Source organism: Xiphias gladius, chromosome 24, assembly GCF_016859285.1.
Source record: "Xiphias gladius isolate SHS-SW01 ecotype Sanya breed wild chromosome 24, ASM1685928v1, whole genome shotgun sequence".
NCBI lineage: Eukaryota > Metazoa > Chordata > Actinopteri > Istiophoriformes > Xiphiidae > Xiphias > Xiphias gladius.
In genome coordinates this window covers 20,583,133-20,600,537 of record NC_053423.1, presented here as the reverse complement: position 1 = coordinate 20,600,537, position 17,405 = coordinate 20,583,133, and the positions used below count along the sequence as shown (strand labels likewise).

The 17,405-nt window shown below is 39.7% G+C and overlaps 1 protein-coding gene across 5 annotated transcripts in view; it reads right to left on the bottom strand.

Annotated features, from left to right (window-relative positions):
• Nucleotides 1-792: 792 nt before the first annotated feature.
• atp9b (ATPase phospholipid transporting 9B) overlaps nucleotides 793-17,405 on the bottom strand; it is a 45,064-nt gene continuing 28,451 nt past the window's right edge. For 2 of the 5 annotated variants that reach the window (XM_040121607.1, XM_040121608.1), the window contains exons 15-29: nucleotides 15,574-15,825; nucleotides 11,209-11,370; nucleotides 10,795-10,887; nucleotides 9,273-9,356; nucleotides 8,532-8,702; nucleotides 8,112-8,210; nucleotides 7,887-7,976; nucleotides 7,374-7,518; nucleotides 6,676-6,740; nucleotides 6,083-6,238; nucleotides 5,727-5,791; nucleotides 5,445-5,553; nucleotides 5,254-5,311; nucleotides 3,572-3,775; nucleotides 2,102-2,238 (exon numbers count right to left, since the gene is read on the bottom strand). In XM_040121607.1, coding sequence (XP_039977541.1) covers nucleotides 2,102-2,238; nucleotides 3,572-3,775; nucleotides 5,254-5,311; nucleotides 5,445-5,553; nucleotides 5,727-5,791; nucleotides 6,083-6,238; nucleotides 6,676-6,740; nucleotides 7,374-7,518; nucleotides 7,887-7,976; nucleotides 8,112-8,210; nucleotides 8,532-8,702; nucleotides 9,273-9,356; nucleotides 10,795-10,887; nucleotides 11,209-11,370; nucleotides 15,574-15,825 — 1,890 coding nt within the window. Of the gene's footprint in view, nucleotides 2,239-3,571; nucleotides 3,776-5,253; nucleotides 5,312-5,444; nucleotides 5,554-5,726; nucleotides 5,792-6,082; nucleotides 6,239-6,675; nucleotides 6,741-7,373; nucleotides 7,519-7,886; nucleotides 7,977-8,111; nucleotides 8,211-8,531; nucleotides 8,703-9,272; nucleotides 9,357-10,794; nucleotides 10,888-11,208; nucleotides 11,371-15,573; nucleotides 15,826-17,405 lie in introns of all 5 variants that reach the window. The other 3 variants (XM_040121606.1, XM_040121609.1, XM_040121610.1) reach the window with 3 other exon arrangements.

Below are 17,405 nucleotides of genomic sequence, written 5' to 3'. Positions count from 1 at the left end.
AAGTTAAATAAAAATTTTCAGCAGATGAGAAATATTATTGCACTGAAAAGCAGATTTTATAATATATCATGAACACCACAAAAGCATATACATATTTGGTAAACTCAGAGGAGTATGCTTCAGGTTTTGCCAGTATTTTCACTGACTACACTTGGAGCAGTCTCTCAAAGTTTCTGTGCTGACTGAAATTCTCCTTTACTTGGACTCTCAGCCTCATTCTGTCAAGTATCTAGTCTCTTCCTCCATCTAGTGGCCACAGGATAAGTTTCAAGATTGGATAGAACCTCGACATTTTTGAGTTTGTGTCAGAAAATACTGAAATCGCAAACTTTTTTTTGTATCTCTCGTTTCTTTTTATTACTCATTAATCAATAACAACATTATAAATAACAGACACTGTTAGAAATTGCAGTGTAGGACATAGAAAGCAAGTTCACAGGAAAGAAAAGTTTATACACATAATGTAGATGTCGACAGAAAATACAAGAATCAACACCTGGAATTGCTTCTTGTAAGAACATAAATCACCAATTCAAATCCTAAATGCAATTTGCATTAAAGTGTCGCAGTTGCACCAACTCTTTCCAAAATAACTACATCCACCATTTGTCTTTTTTTTATTATAGTATAGCTACATTATGGTTGCAACAATTTTAAATAAAATAATACAACCATGTTTAGGAATGATCAACCTGAGTTTAACTCAATTATGATTCAGACAACCCGACTAATAAACATAGCTAAACTACATACATTTAACGGATCAATTTAACTTTCTCCCATCCGTTTCCCCCCCCCCACTGTGCTTAACACATGCTTCACACTTAAGAGTACATGGAGTGAATGATAAAACTCATTCCCCCTTAAAAAGAGCTGAATGTCAACATCCGCCACAGGCCAAAGTCATATTGTCAGTAGAGGCCTAGAAAGATACAGCCATCAGTCTGATTCAGGGTCTTTCGTTGTGACTTTTAAAGTAGTTTTACCATCTGAAAAACGTTGTCCCAGAAGAGCAGCAGGACTCAAGCTCCTGAAGTCCGGATCTGGCTAAACAGGTAACAAACCAAGCGGAAAACCAGAATCTCGGACTGACTGCTTAACATCTGATGCCGCGGGACGCGGCTTCAGTACGTCAACACACATCATAATGAGGCACAAAGCGAGTTGCCATATCCTGGCAGGAGGACTGGTGGCCACCGACAGACCTAATCAAGGCCAAATATGCAGACAACACAACATTGAATGTTGCTTCGGAGTGCTGGTTTCATACTACAGAGATTGATAGCCTAATGATGTCGTTCACTTCCCTAAAAATGTAAAATACAGAGCAGCAAATGCAAAGAAAATTCAGTTTGAAGCCAGTCCCAGGAGGTGTGTGTGCAGGACAAATACTCAGCATTTTCTCTCTGAATGTCATTGCAACTGATCTTATTTTTGGTTAGTGCACATTTTGTACAAGAGTTAGATGCAGTGAGGTTTACATTGAGCGCAGTTGTAATCAAAGCTGCAAGTAAAGGCTTTATTTACAGTAACATTGGAAAAAAAAAAATTAGAGTAAATGATCTTTTCATCCCTTACAGCAACTCAACACCTTTCAAGGACGCAGGCCGGCAACTGCAATTAATACCTATGATAAAAAATAACACTTAAAAAAATCTGAACTCCACATATAAAAATTTAAACATTGACAGTAATGCATCAGAACTGTATAAAATGACACTTGAAGCTGATTGGTTTGAAATACTTTAAAACAAAAGAAGGCAGACTGACCCTCTGACAAAATGGGGTCAAGTGTTTCAGGCCTTCTAAGTGCAGTCACTTACGCGATCTCACTCTTTTCTGTGGCAAAATCCATCCCTCTGTAGTCTTTTACTATGTGCTCCGTACTTTCAAGTAATCCCAAGTCTCAGTGAAATAAATCCAAACAGCACTTATTTAATTTCTCTCCATTCTTGATTGTTCCAGTGGTTCTTTGACCTCCACAGGTCACGTGTCCGTCACTGATGAACAGTGAGTAAAAAAAAAAAAAAAAAGCTCTGAAAATAGAAAGCTCAGAGAAGCACAAAACTACAAAACAAACTTCAGGTAATCCAAGTTTGGCTCATGAGGATAGTTTGGAGTAGCTTGGCGGGGAAAACTTGCGCTTCAGGTATTTGATAATGTAGAGTGGAAGACAGCTAACCAGCGTGATGGCGGACACCTTCCACAGGAAAGGCCAAGTCGTGATGAACGACAAGTCTGCGAGAACAAACACAGATACACCCGCTTGGTTACACGTGTCACAGTATTGTGTTCTGATTGCAAAGGATTGTAGGTATTCAGTCAAGTGATGCAAGAGTCGCCATCACTTGATTACAAGAGATAGAAAAACGACATGAGCAGTCGCGGTGCAGCTTAGGAAGTCAAATTGAAATACTGGTCATGATGTAATGAATCCAGTCACAATGTGTTGGAGTTTGTGCATTTTGTCACAGCACTAAAATGAGAACTAAACAGTGGAATAAATGGCACGACACAGATGACGTGAGACAACAAAGACCTGCAGTGCAGATGACTTTAAAACACTCAAATGAAAGAGACAGCGATGACACATCAAATATCACTGGAACATACAGAAATAACAAATACAGGGAGATGGGGAATGAGTTTAATTCACCGGCCGTACACCTACCAAGAAAAGCTCCAAAGGAGACCCTGCCTATGCCTGTTGCCAACATACAGAACCAAAAGAAGTGCAAGCAGAAACAGTGAGTGAGTGCAGTGCAAAAAAACGTTAGCATGTGAAGAGAGACACGAGGAGGGACAGGGAGAAGAGGAGGGAAGCAATAAAAGCACAAAGCTGAAGGCTGAGCTACTGTACAGCACTCAGGTGCCGGAGAGCTTTTCATCAAAGTCAACAGAAAGCAGGTGCAGTGAAGAAGACTGACGCCCCTCAAAGTGCTCAGCGCATTCAACCCTGGACTTAACAAACCAAAAAGTAAAGTTATCCTTCGACTGCACTGAAAGCTCACTAGTAGTTGTAGTAAGTGAACCTCAGGGAAAGTCAGGAAGTCCTAAACGATTTAATCCATTAGTCGATCCACTATTTTCATAATTGTTGAATCCTTCTAGTCATTTTTTAAGCAGAAATACCAAATATTCCCTGGTTTCAGCCACACATGATAGTAAAATGAATTTCTTTGGGTTTTGCTCGGTTGTTTGGTCTAAACAAGCAATGTGAATACCTCACCTTGGGTTCCCGAAATTTGTCTCTATTATCTGTCGTTTTATGAATAAAACCATTAACCGATTAATAAAGAAAATAATCAGTAGATGAATCAGTAACAAAAACAATCAACAGTTGTGGCCCTAAAAGTAATTTAACCGCCATAATTACATTACACAAAGAGCTTTGGGGTTTGCACAGTTTTAATCAGGCTTGGGTTCTTGAAACCCCTTCTGAAAAACAAGAATGAATGGCTTTCAATCATAAACTAAGCTTTTCTTCAAATTTATGAAAATTATCTTCAAAGATACAAGATTATATATACGGTTAGTACTACAAAACATCAGAAAAAAATGCAGTACCTACCAAAGTACTCATTGAGGAAGGCGAGTGAGGCGAGGTAGCAGCCAAGACTGAAGAACTCGGCCACCACCATGAGCCAGTGCCAGGTGCGAATCGTCAGCGCCACCATCAGCAGCTCCGTCAGGATGAGCGCCGTGAAGGAGATGGCGACCACGTGCACGAACTCTGACTCAAACAGCACCATTGCGCCGTACATGAGGATGCCACCTGGTGGCGCCAAAGGAAACACATCGACTAAATGACGCCCAATCCGGCAAATTAAGTTTCTTTGCTTGAGAAGGTGGAAATGTCTGAATTGGATCAATGTCAAGGGGCTGTGTCTGCGACTCGGTAAGCAGGGATTCACTTTTTTTCTGTCAACAGTGGCTGTGCACCGAACTGTTAATGTTTGTTACCTCTGCAAAGGAGGTTATGTTTTCACCTGTGTCTGTTGGTCTGTCTGTTTATTTGTCAGCAGGATTACGCAAAAAGTGCCGAACTGATTTTTGCGCCAAACCTGGTGACGGGATGGGGCGTGAGCCACGGAAGAACCCATTAAGTATTGACATGGATCCGGTTAAATGGGCGGATCCAGGAATTTTTTTAATCACTTTCATGAACATTGCGAGACGGGCATTTTTTGACATTTTCGTGAATATTTGGCCTTGGCGTAGGTACGTGCTCTATTGATTGCCATTCTAGTTTTACCATGTTTTAACCTATCAACTCAGATACGACCAAGAAACACATCACATCCACTTATGTGCACAAAAATAATTCAAAGTACTTTATTATGACTGTTAAATCTTGCCAGTTGTCATCCATGTTGGACTAGTCTTGCAGCAATAGCCTATGAGAAATCCCAATAGGTATTTTCAAAAATATAATTTGGCCCCGGTCACAGTTCTAGCACTGGTTGACTGGGAAATTGAGTTAAGGATTAATGTGTCTGGAGATAAGGACTGATCCAATAACATTGTTTAAGTGGGAAAAGGATGCACAATGTGCTATAGTGTCTCAGTCTGGTAAACTTCTTTAAGTGTTCAGACACTCACTCATCTCTTGGTGCCTACTCTATCTTGATAGCCTTTCATTTTATCATAAAACTACAAAAATTGAGCTTAACAGCCTTCAACCTATCGGATAATTACATCTTAATACAGTCTCCATACAGTGCATTCCAGCGAGTCAATCTCTGTAATAAATTACGCCAGTTTGGTGCCTAATATTTTCCTCCTGTGCTGTTGTCCTCTCATATCATGTCTTCATGTTTCTTTTCCACAGTCCTGGTATTGGCCTTTAATTAAAAACCTCGAGCTGTCAGGAAGTCACGGTCGAGCGGGAACATGGATCTTTCTCACACGCCGCATGGCTTAGCGATTAAAGAAATATCGATTTACTGGACGGACAAAAGCCCGCATGTAAAAGTGGATGGCGGTTGGAAACCTAAGATACTGAGAAACTGACTATCTGAGAGTTTGAAGGGGCCCAGGGACTGTGGTATTAGACACAGTAGAAATGATGAATGGTGATTGAAGAGTTGCTTTGACAGTTGGCAGTGCCAGACTGGTTGTACTTTAAAAATACTGTCGTTGCAGTTGGTTCAGCTAAAAGCTTTCGGGTTATTTTATTTAAACCAATGTTTTCATCTGCAAATCACAGTGAATAATGGTCAAATATAACTTGAAAGAATTTGTGCACCTTACCTTGATAGACACTGATCAAAACCCAAATGAGGAAAGTCTTGAAGGACAATGAACGCCCCTGAATGAGAGAAACACCATCAGTGAGTGCAGCTGTACTTTCACGTGGTATGACCAGCTAAAAGCCGTCAGGGGAAGAAAACAAGGCTAAAGGGAATCTGTCAAACACACAAATTTTAAAAACGGAACTATACCTTGGTGAGGTCTTTGTAAAGCTCTGGGTAGAGCAGAGCCATCTCTGGCTTCACATCTTGGTCCAGAACCAAGGAGAACACTGGAAACATGGTGTAGATAGTGGCATACCTGCACAGAACAGAGTGGTGTGCAGAGAAATGTGCAACGTTTAGATGGAGAGGACGGGCAACAAAACAACATGGTTACATCATCAAATACATCCACACATCTGTGTTGTGTTGCTGTGAGGCTGTGACGACTCTGGCCAAATGTTGATAAGATTTTAGGAAAAAAGCACATACCCCACCATGAGGAAACCCTGGTACAAGGGCACGGAGGCAAAGAAGAATATGGAGGAGAAGACCGCCTGAGGATAGAAAACAACCATAGCGTATAAAGTCAGTGAGTTAGAAACTTTATTGTCCACAATGTGGAAAACTGTCTTTGGCTTCACCACAAAGCACAAATTACAAACAAAACAACTCATTAAAATCAACAAACATGATTTTAAAAGACATGGATGCACTTATAATAAAATCATTAAAAATCCTCTAAAAGTTGTGTTAAATCATGAGGTGATACACATTTTTATTTTACCTTTGTTCAACAAAACAAGCTCTCAAAAAATGCTTTGTCAGTGTTTTAATCATTACTGTACCTGCATGGTGGAGATGATCATGCCTCTGTGCATGACAAACTGACCCAACGCTGCGGAGCGCTTGTAGCTGTTCCTGCCATGAACCATAAGCAGACGACCAATGTGCTTAAACTGAGTGATGGAGAAGTCTGCGGCCAGAGACGCCTGCTTCCCTTCCTGTTCGGAGAAAAAAATAAGTATGAGGACACAATGCCTCTGTTGGGTTATACAGCGCCACGATTTACGTGTCACATTCTCCTAAAACAACTGATGCAAACCTAAAACAACTGAAAACAAAGGCATATACGTTATATTTAAATCTAGTTTCAAAGGAAGCGTGGACAGTTAGTTATAGAAAGACATGTATTCATGCTCTTAAATACTCTTTGGGTACCCCTAAGGTAATTTACAGTCAATTAAGAAGAAAGAAAAAGAAGAAAAATATCATCAACCTGCTAAACAATTTGCTGTAGTAGAATTGACGGCTTATTATTGATAAAAAATACATCAAAGTTCCTCTGACTGAATCAGGTAATAGGGCCTAGTCCAGGATAACACTTGAGGCCATAATGAAAAAGGTCTGTAGTCTCTTATCTGTTCATGGAAGCCTTTACCTTTCCTTCAATTCCAATACCACAGTGTGCAGCCTGGATCATGCTGACATCATTTCCCCCATCACCTGTCACAAAATAGAAAAAGCAAATTAAAAAAAGCTACACGTTGTCTTACAATGTGTGCTCGAGGTTATCAAAGTAAAAGAAAGTGATACAGTAGGTGCTTCTCTTAGTGAGCTTTGGCTGCCATCTTGTGGAAGAAAGAAGTAGTACAAGTGACATAAGAAGTATATACAGTATATTATTTGCTCTGGTGTCTCACTTCGTGGTGCGTGCTTGTCCATGTGTGTGTGTCTGTGCGCATGTGCGTTAAATATACAATTAACCAGGGCTTGAATACATTTTCAGCACCTTTTTTTTTTTTCTCCCCCTCAACATTCTTGCAGTTAAATAGACTGTTTCTGGGATATGACAGGTCAGTAGCTGGTCAATTAAGTGCCTTGCTCTGGAGCAGTTTCAAAGTAATGACCAGTTCAGCTCTCTTCAAGCCAAACAAACAAGCTATCAAACAATCCGCTGTACTGGATTGTTTAATTAATCGGCCCAATGGATTGTTTTACACCTTGCTTAATATAGTCCTCCCTAAAGGACTGAAATGTTTCCACACAGGCATTTTTTTTTCCCCCACTGAAAGGATTTCCCAGGCTAACAGCCGTCCAGGCTTGTAATGCTGCTGCCAGATATCTATCAGCACCCACCTATGGCACAGGTTCTGTTGGCTGTGTGCTGCTGGAGCAGTCTGACAATCTCGGCCTTCTGAGTCGGGGAGCAGCGACAGCAGACCACTGCCGGACACTGACACGCCAGCTCCACAAACTCATGCTCGTAATACTTCAGACACACCTGCAACGCCACATGGAAAAGTATATGAAACACAGTTTACGGGACACTACGTGTCACGGACGTATTTGCATGCTTTCTTAGTATGTATCGATCAATTTGACTTGTCGACCATTAACAAATCTTTTAGACCAAAATAAATGAAAACACTGATCATTTTACCTTCAAACAAAAACTCAAAACTCCTGCTTAGCTGTTATAGAAAAAAATATCAGCACTTTTTCTATGATTTTTTACTAAAGGCCTTGGTTGAACTCCAAAGTATTAGTTTTGGCTGAGTAGTACTTTTTACTCTCTCATCGCCTGTTTGGCTGCGTCCTCAGCATCATCTGTTGTACAAGGAAATGTCACTGTGTGCTGTGTTGTAGTACCTCTAAGGAGTCTCCAGAGATGACTAGAGCACAGTCATGTTTCCTTCTGAAGGCGTTGAGCTCCAGATGGGCCTCTCCTCTGTTTGAGACCTGCTCGAGAGCCACGCAATACAATTAGCCACAAGAAAATGTAGGGTTTTTGTTATCTCCCATTAAGTAGGCGCATTACGAAAACAAAGCACTGGGACAAGTAAATCGGACAAGAGGCCAAGTAAAACAGTGTACCGGTCTGAAGACGTGGACGTCCTGGTTTCTGGAGACCAAATGGGAGCTTTTGGCGATGCATGTGGCCGTCTCAAGCTTGTCCCCCGTCAACATCCAGATCTAAGCAGAAAACAAGATCAGCATGCAGGTGGATTTAAGATGTGGCCATTAAAGTCATAAGAACTGAGTGCACTTCAATGACATTGCACTTTAAGTAAAATAAAAATCATAATTCTTCATCAAATGCCTTTACTAATGACTCCTGGTTACTATAATCTCCAAAAGCGAGACTAACTTTTTTCTCTTTCCTCTGCTTTCAGTCACACCACTGAACCATTGCTGAAGTGTAAGTGGTTTACATTAATTTCCCTCTTAGAGAACAGGCCCTTTGGCAAAGAAACCTCCCCGTCTTTGTCTGTCATCGTTATTTTCCTTGCTAACCTTGATGCCAGCGTTTCTGAGCAGCTCCAGCGTGGGCCTGACATCTGCTTGGAGCTGGTCTTCCACGCCGGTCAGACACAGAAGCTCCATCTCCCTCTCTAGGCTCTCCACCACTGCTGCAACCTTCAGGGTTCGGTCATGGATGCTCAGCTTTGCCTGGTTGTAGCGATTCTGCACAGAGGGAGGAGAAAAAGCGGAGACACAACAAGGCGTAAAAAAATGCTGCCACTAAAAGTTCAAACTTATTTCCAATTTAAGGGGAGGAAACAAGAAAGAAAAAAATGGGCTGGTGATGTTGACAAACCAAACCTTCTCGGTCTTCTCAACCAAATACTTCGATACCAATATTGTGACTGTATTTTGTGGATTACTATTTGTTTGTGCTTACAGGAAATATTTAAAACAAATAAAACATTTTGAGACAGTATTGTCTGTAATGTGGATCTGATCATGAAACCGACAGAAGCATTTAATGTTCATTTCAGCTTGCGGGTATGTTTTTTCTTTTTTGTTGTTTATCTATATAGTTATTTATCAGACAAAATGTATTTTATTTATTGACAAAATTGAAGCAAGTTTATGAAATTAGAAATAACAAAATCAAAGACAATGTTGACATTCTATTGATAATATCACCCAGATCTAGGTTCAGTTCAGAAAAGAAAACAGATTTATTGGAGGAACATGAGCAGACAGTACAGAGAGCAGAATGAAGGCATGTACATTAGGGTTCATCCGTACCTCAAAGTCCTGATACTGCTCCTCGGACAGAGACTTCTTGGCCACCACCAGCGTCCTCAGGCCTTCTCTCGCCATGTTCCCGCACTGACAGAAAGGAGACGATTTTCAATTCCAAGCATTTTTTTTTGGACCGCTTCGTTTCTTGTCTGGATTTAAGGATTTGGGTTATCTAAAATAAAAGCTTATGTATGTTTAGTTATGTCTTTTCCCCAAGCCAAATTTGAATCAAAAATAGAGCAGATCATCTATTCTCTTAGAGCAGCTGCTGTATAAGTACACCACGTACAGTAAAGTCAATAGCAGCATATTGTTACCAACACAAAAAAAAAAAAGAAAAGAAAAATCAATATCGAATAACATAGCCTCTAGTGAAATTCAGAGGACACAGTAAAACAAAGGCGTGGATGGCGATTTATTTTTGATATGAAACACCAATGGGCCGAATCTGTCCTGTTGATTGGTTATTGACAAGCAGAGTAACTGTAGCGCCGGCTAATTTGACAGCGGGATATTACAGCCAACAGGACATCATTAGCACCATTGTTCAAGAATATGACATACTGTAATTACTTCAACTTTATCTAGGTCACTAATTAAATCAAAAGCTGCCTCCGGTGCTAAATGACTCAATAATGCCAATATAATTATGAACATATGCACACAGGACCTTCGACCACTACACTTGTGTAGACTCGGCCTGTTGATCTCTCGATTAATGTCCTGATTTAAAGAGGTTATTGGATGAAAAATAAGCACTATGAACAACTATTCTTACATTAATTTGTAGTATATGCTTTTCCACTTTATAATAGTTTTCAGTTTTTCATTTTGCTGACACTTTCATCCAGGGTGGCTCATTTTAAGTGAGCAAATAAGGATTCAGGGTCTTGCTAAAAGAATCCCCAAAGTTATGATTCTTAAGATTTTCATGAAACCAAACCGTTTGTAAACCATTCAGCAAATACATGTATATCTTTCAGCAATGGCCTTTCAGTGTATGTACATTCTGTAATTACCTCTCTATACAGTAGCTCTCATTGTTCCGCACCATTCCAGCGCAGGGTTCAAATTGCCTTAATGTGCACAAGGGATTTGTGTTTCTGTTTTTAATTTCATCCCTTCGTTCTCGCTCTCAGCAGCTGTATCAGAGCTGTGTGAAGTTCCTGCTAATGCAAACCAAAAACTACCTACTGCTGCGGTTTGACACTAAAAGAATTAATTGGGCAAAACACAGGTGGCCTTTTATTGTGAAGCTGTCAAATAAGTTTTGCTTGTTTGAAATATATACACCAGTTGCTCTTCTGTTTTAGTTCTGACGAAGCAGCTGCTCAAGCCGCTGTTTTCTGTAGTATTAAACCAAAGTTGCACATACCACCACCAATCACGGATTTCCGCAAATCAACCAGGACTGAAATCTGAAAGATTTCATCATCAAGAGGACACATGACTGCTGATGAACAAAGTGGCGGCAAGGGTTCAAATATCTGACTTTAAGTTGCTATTCTTAATGTGGAGCCTTTACCTCTTCTTCCAACCAGTCGTTATACTGGACGATGCTCGCCATGGCAACATCAGCACCCTTCATGTAGAAAGTAATGTCTCCTGTTGACTCCTCCTAAATCAAATTGCAAATGACAATTAGAGCTTTTTCCCTTGCTATTAAACGTAGTGCGGCAGTAGAAAAATGTATTTCTACACCAATCATCATGCGGCATGTAAACTTCAGAAGCCAGTTTCTGTGCCAGATAATTCAAATTGGTGATAATGGGTTCGACACTAAAAGGACAAAAGGCATTTGCGGTAGATAAAATTCAAATGAGAAAATGTTGAGGACTAACGTAAATGGTCACCAAAACACTGAAACACGATTCAGCGACAAAAAGACCACACAGAAAGCAGCATCAACACATAATATTGTTGTGCGTAAGGTCCACACCCTGACGATGATGCCCATCCTTTTGCTCTCGGAGGTGAAGGGAAAGATCTGCAGGATGTAGAAGGAGAGAATCTGTCCTGAAGGAGTCTTCAGCTGCAGGGAGGTCAGGTCTCTGTTCACCAGGGTCAGGCCAATGCTCTCTGTCCACCGCACCAGTGCCACCTGAGGAAAACATACAAATATAACAACGACTGTAGATGATCATAAACTATGACATTTTGACCCTTACAATGAAAACTCTGAATTAATAAAAACAAACGTTTCCAGGGTGATGGATTTAGGCTTTACGACGATGTAAAAAAAAAAAAAGGCTCAAAAGTGACTTCTGAAGACTGGAGAGATGTAACGCACTCGATGCAGATTAAATCCATTTTCACACAGTATTCTGGCATTTCACATAATTACACTTGCATTGCAATAAGAGGGTTTTTATGATAAAATGGCACATTTCTTGATATTGACAAAATATGGTAGGATTCTGGAAAATAAAAACAAATTAATGACTGAAAATAAAATGTATTCCTTAATTTATGATGTAGTAAGGAGTCTCTACCAGATACAAAACAGTTTAATGCAGAACAATGAAAAAAAAAAAAAAAAAACTTTTCTGAAAACTTGAGACCATAAGCTGATCGAACTAATTTCACTTTCTGTTGAAAAACAAGGCATCAGAGAGTTAGGGTATCTCCAGAGCTGCTGAGCTCTTCTCATTCAGCTCAGGATAAGTGTTTTTCTGTTTCTCTTTCCTCTTTTTCTCCTCAGCAGGAACTCCGGCCCCCGAGTGAGCGTTCAGCTGCACACGACTCAATTCTCAATGGGTTCATTTTCAATTTGCTCACTCAAAGGTTGTTATTATACTCTGACCTACAAATTGGAACTTCCTGGTAATACCCCATCATTTCTCCTGCTCCCCCTTTGAGCTCCGTAAAAAGGGCTGCCTATATTTACTTAACACACATCTGTGTGTCATTATCCTGGTGGGTGTGTATATGTAGCTACACACACGGACACACACACACACCATGTGCTGAGGATCCTAAACCTAGCTCTTGAATCTACTTCATCAGCTCTACTGAAACTATTTAAAGCTTTGTCAACTTTGATACAAACTGCAAATGAATCATGTGTCGCAACAGTAATAGAAAAGACTGCTGCAGACTACTTTACGACAATGGCGGACTGGCTTAAACAACCCGATCAATCACTTCAACTGTGTTCACAACATTCTAGTGATCATGTAAATCCCAGTGGCAGCATTGCCTTTAAAATTAACAGCAGCTAAAGCATGTCAACATGCAAACGGACCCTTAACAGTTAAATTCTTCTTCTGTAATGTCACTGGCAATATAAGGGGTACACACACAAGAGCTGAAATAATTTTGTAATGGTTTAACATTGTTTTACAATATATTTTGAAGAAGTAATACTATCTCTGTTACTATAATCTTTATAGTCTATTTCTATTTTAGTTTAAGTTCAGTGCTTAATGGTGACAGACTGCATGTCTGGAACAGTATGAACCACTCTGTGCAGTCTGGCCACGCCTGTTGGTAACCACTTACACTGTTATTAAAAAAAACAAAACAAAACAAAAAAAAAAAAAAAAGAAGAAAAAAAACAACTACATTTTTTGCCCTTGATTCATTTTCTTGCAAGCGTCTACACTGAGTCACTCATTACAAACAGCAAAACAATCTAAATCTTGAGTGAGGAATGAAAAGGTCTAGCATAAACCTGTTAGCATCACAAATGACTAACGTGACAATACTTGAAGAGTACTGCCATAGAAAAAGCAAAATAAAAGTAGAAACTACAGGGCGGAAGGCAAAGTATCTGCTATTTTGGACAAACATAAACTTTCATCACAGACCAACAAGTTTACATATTTCTGGAAGCACATAATTTTGGGCTACAGCAGAAGAATAAATGGGAGAAGGCAGCTAAAAACAACATCAGAAGGAAGACAACGTGACAGCAGGAACACACAACAGCCAATTGGCGTGGCACTTAGGAGTATTCTGAAAATCCGGCAATCCTGGCAAAACTTTTAAACAGTTTTTTATACATTGTGAACACATTTTAAATTGTTTTTATTGTGGAATATAGCTTTATGTTATTTTACCTATTTATTTCCTACATTCTGTAAGTAGCAGTGGCTAATTATGATAGAAACACTAAAAATCAATAGCTTTATAGATAAACACAGTTAAACTAAAATCATTTTCAGCCTTTACCTTGAACATCACATCTATCAAAAATTAGCCTGATTCAACACTGGTGAGCTACAGGTCTGGTTACATTTGTAGGAGGTCATTATTCCCCCTATTGTAATCAATATATTACCTTAAAAATCCTCTAATCTAAATTTAACATTACCAACTTTATTTTGTGTTCTCTGTAACGCTCTGCCACTTCTCAGTCAAATCAATTTCGTGTATGTGTGTGCACGTAGGGTTTGTGATTATTTCTTTAAACGTTTTTGATATCAAGCTGCCATTAATGAATTCTGTTGCCTTTATTGCAACGGGCCATTATCAGTCCAAGTATAAATGCTTAAAACATGGCACCGTTTTTTTAATTTGGGCAATCATGTGCTGATGCCTTATATGCATATTTAAGATACTGTTGTCCTTCCTTATGGTACAAACTGTATGTCTGTTACACTCACTGAGGCTGCCAGGTTACATCCAATTGGGAATGATGAAGCACCCACTTTCCTGGACATGGCAGTCATTAAAGGCTACAGTCAAATGCTCTTGTCTGATATTATGAGGGTCAAAGGTTATTGGAGGACTCTGTTCAACTCTTCTTTCAGATGACCCATGTTCTGACCTCAGTGGCCGGCCCATTTCATCTCCTTAATGATGGCTCATTACATTAGAGATCCAAGACAAAACAAACTATCACTGCCAGGGGTACGGCGGTCAAGATCCGATGCAGCAGTCAATGAGACTGAGGAGAGAGCGATGAGGAGAGAACGAGAGGGAAATAAAAGGATAGAGAAAGAACAAAGAATATAGTAGAAGGGGAAGGGAGAGCCCCACCAACAATCACAGGCCTACACCTCTCATCGTCTCTGAGAGAAAATTAAATATTGATCAATCCAAGCAGTGTGAGACAACAGAGAGAGGAGAGATAGAGCGGAGCGAGGAGAGATATAAATAAATATATACATCAACTCGGGGGTGGTAGACAGACAAAATGGAAAACAGAGATTTATCTTTCGCCACCTTTTTATCTTCATTTTGACTGCTAGACCTGGCTGAGGTTTGACAAAAAAAGTATGCAAGTCTCACCAAGGGTTTATGGAGCTTCACATGTCATGGGTGATAAACATGTCAACGGTCTTGAACTGGGTTTGTATGGGAAGATGAACTCTCCCTCAATATACATTCAACCACTCTTATTCAGATACTGACTAACATTTCCTGATCAGAATCTTTCCCTGTGTTCACAGTGTTCAATTATAATAAGCATTCTCCTTGGAATTCTTTAGTGATAAATTCGATAGAACCACCAGAAACGGATATATTAAAAGTCTTGAGGACCCTCAGTCATAAAAGCTCCAACTCTTGGGTTACATGGAAAGACGGCCAGAGGAAAGGAAGCTATGGAGGTGCCTTTGGGGATCGTTTTTGTGCCGCATTCTTCCTTCAGTTGGAGCAGTAAATTCTCAGGAAGCAAATACAGATGATTAAATAGCTTAACCTCTACAAGGAGTTCATGACCTCTGACTTTCTGTGCATGAAATGACTATTATGACAAACCAGGGTTATTTAGGATCACCAATAAAAGATTAAGACGGAGAGGAGACTGTAAGGGGTGGGGGTTAATTCTTTATTCTTGCCAGAATAAAGAATTAACTTGAGGAGCAAAACCCATTGGTCAGCGTTAAACAGCTGTCAACAACTGGTTGTTTATGGTTTGTCTCACAGAAACTTATCATTGTGCTGTTTGCTAAACCTCCACAAATTCTCAGCAAAACTGATCTGAAACCTTTTGAAATACGTCAGATATAATGTAACAATTTTCTCTTTCAGCATATTTCCCCAGCAGATCTGCCTGAGGTTTGGCTGAGTATAGCGCATAGTTTGGGTTTCAGCGCTTTGCTCAAGGGCACTGAACCCACTGGACATCATTCAACCTGCTGGTTACAAGTTGCCAGTAGAACTAGATTCTAATCTTTTGGAGCAACTAGTGAAACACGCTTTTAAGTATTGCTGACCCTCTCTATGTTTAAGCCAACATTATGACTTTTTATTTATTTATTTATTTATTTTTTAAATCAGTCCATTTTCATTTTGACTGCTGTTTTCTATTAAAGATGAAGGTGCTAAAAAGATGTTCAGTGAATCTCATATCTACCTCATCAGGGCTGGAGGCCTGGTAGGTGCGGTTATCATCACTGAAGTCCTGGTCAGCCTCGGCAGACTCCGTCTCTCCATTTACGCTGGCATGTGACTCGTAGACGGGCGTGACATTGTGACACAAGGCGATGGCCTTCACAGCCTCGTGGATGCGACTGCTGACGCTCTTACGAACCTTTGGGCCGGACGCCTGGGTCTTCCGCGATGGAGTCGAGCCACTGGTGCTACTATTGGAAGGCTGGGAAGTTACCTGAAATAACAACAAATAGTGTGAGCGTTGGGTTCTAGAAATGCTCTGTAACTTTTTTTAATGCTGTTTCAGTCCAATACATTTATGACTCATGTATGACGGGAGGACAGTTAAACTCTAATTATTTAGCGAGGGGTTGTGTACCAAATCTACAGGCAGCAAGTTTTATTGATGATTCATTTCTATGATCTAAGCCTGCAAAAGGTATCTAGAAAAACTATGACAAACCAAACTTACCTAAACCAAATTTGACTAAACAAACCAAGCTTATCCATGTTTCTGAAATCTCAATCTGAAATATATTACAAAACCTCTTCACACCTAGAAATTGTATTTCAAATCTTGGGACCTTTCCAGTTATTTCCTAACTACAGGATCCCTGCACAAGATAGAATACTCGATCTAATCCCACACTTGGCGCCCATTCACTCTGACACAGCGAGGGGAAGCGGTGTATTGCTGTCTTTATCGTGTCATATCTGGTCTGAGGGCCTTTCATTCGCTCTGCTGTTTTGACATCAACCATCAATTTAACTGGGTGGTGACAAGCGAGAAGGCAGACAGCGCTCTGTGCCAGCTGCGTTTGACAGGGGCGACGCGCTCTACTGAAGCATTTCATTTTGGCTTATTATTAAGCCTCATTCGTGCCAGGCGGGGAAGGAAGGGCAATGGGGAATACAGTAAGGACACAGGATGACAACCTTCATGCAGAGTGACAGAGTGATCTATAGACAGATCATTAGGTCATTTTGTCAGACAAGTGTAGTGTAGTGTAGTGTACATGCAAAAGAAAGAAAATGACTAAATGGTGTGTTATTTATTAAGCTTTTTAAATACTTATGTACATGTAATACCATGTATATGTAAAAAAAGAAAAGTTTGTATGAATTAGCAGAACTATTATTTAGAAGATCTATATACAGTCCTGTCACTGCAACTTAATTTTTTTTTTTCCAACAAATAGGTTGATAACACAACGGTCACTGAGCTGAACCAGTGTTGTCAGTTGGGAGAAAAAAAAAAAAAAAAAAAAAAAGACTTTTTTCGTCATTTAGAACTAAGAAGAACTACTTTATTCCAGAGGTGTTCATACCATTCATACCGTCTATACTATGAATACAGTTTAAAGCAGTTAAAGTAGAAATAATTATTTAAATTTTAAATAAATACAGAAATAATGAAGCAGAAATAATTAAAAACCTATCATACTTCTTGTATTCAAATGAATTAAATCATGTTGCTTATAAATGTCTCCTCATATTCCGTTATTGAGGAAAAACACATTATTTGATACATTTTGATGTATTGCTTCCCTAAAGTTCTTCATGTGATCCTAAATTTTTCCGCCTAGGAGCACATGTACTCCTTGGGGAAAAAAAGTATGCATCAAGACTTGATTTTGGTAATTTTTTAATGAAAAATGCCAAACATTGGCTCTTATCTGTCTCTCGTCGCCTTAGGCTCTGAGAAATTTAAAATTCATTGATTAAATCAACTAATCATCAAAATAATGAACTGACTTAATCGATAGTGACAATAATTTACCAGCTGGACAGAGACACTGCCGCTCCGCCTCGGCT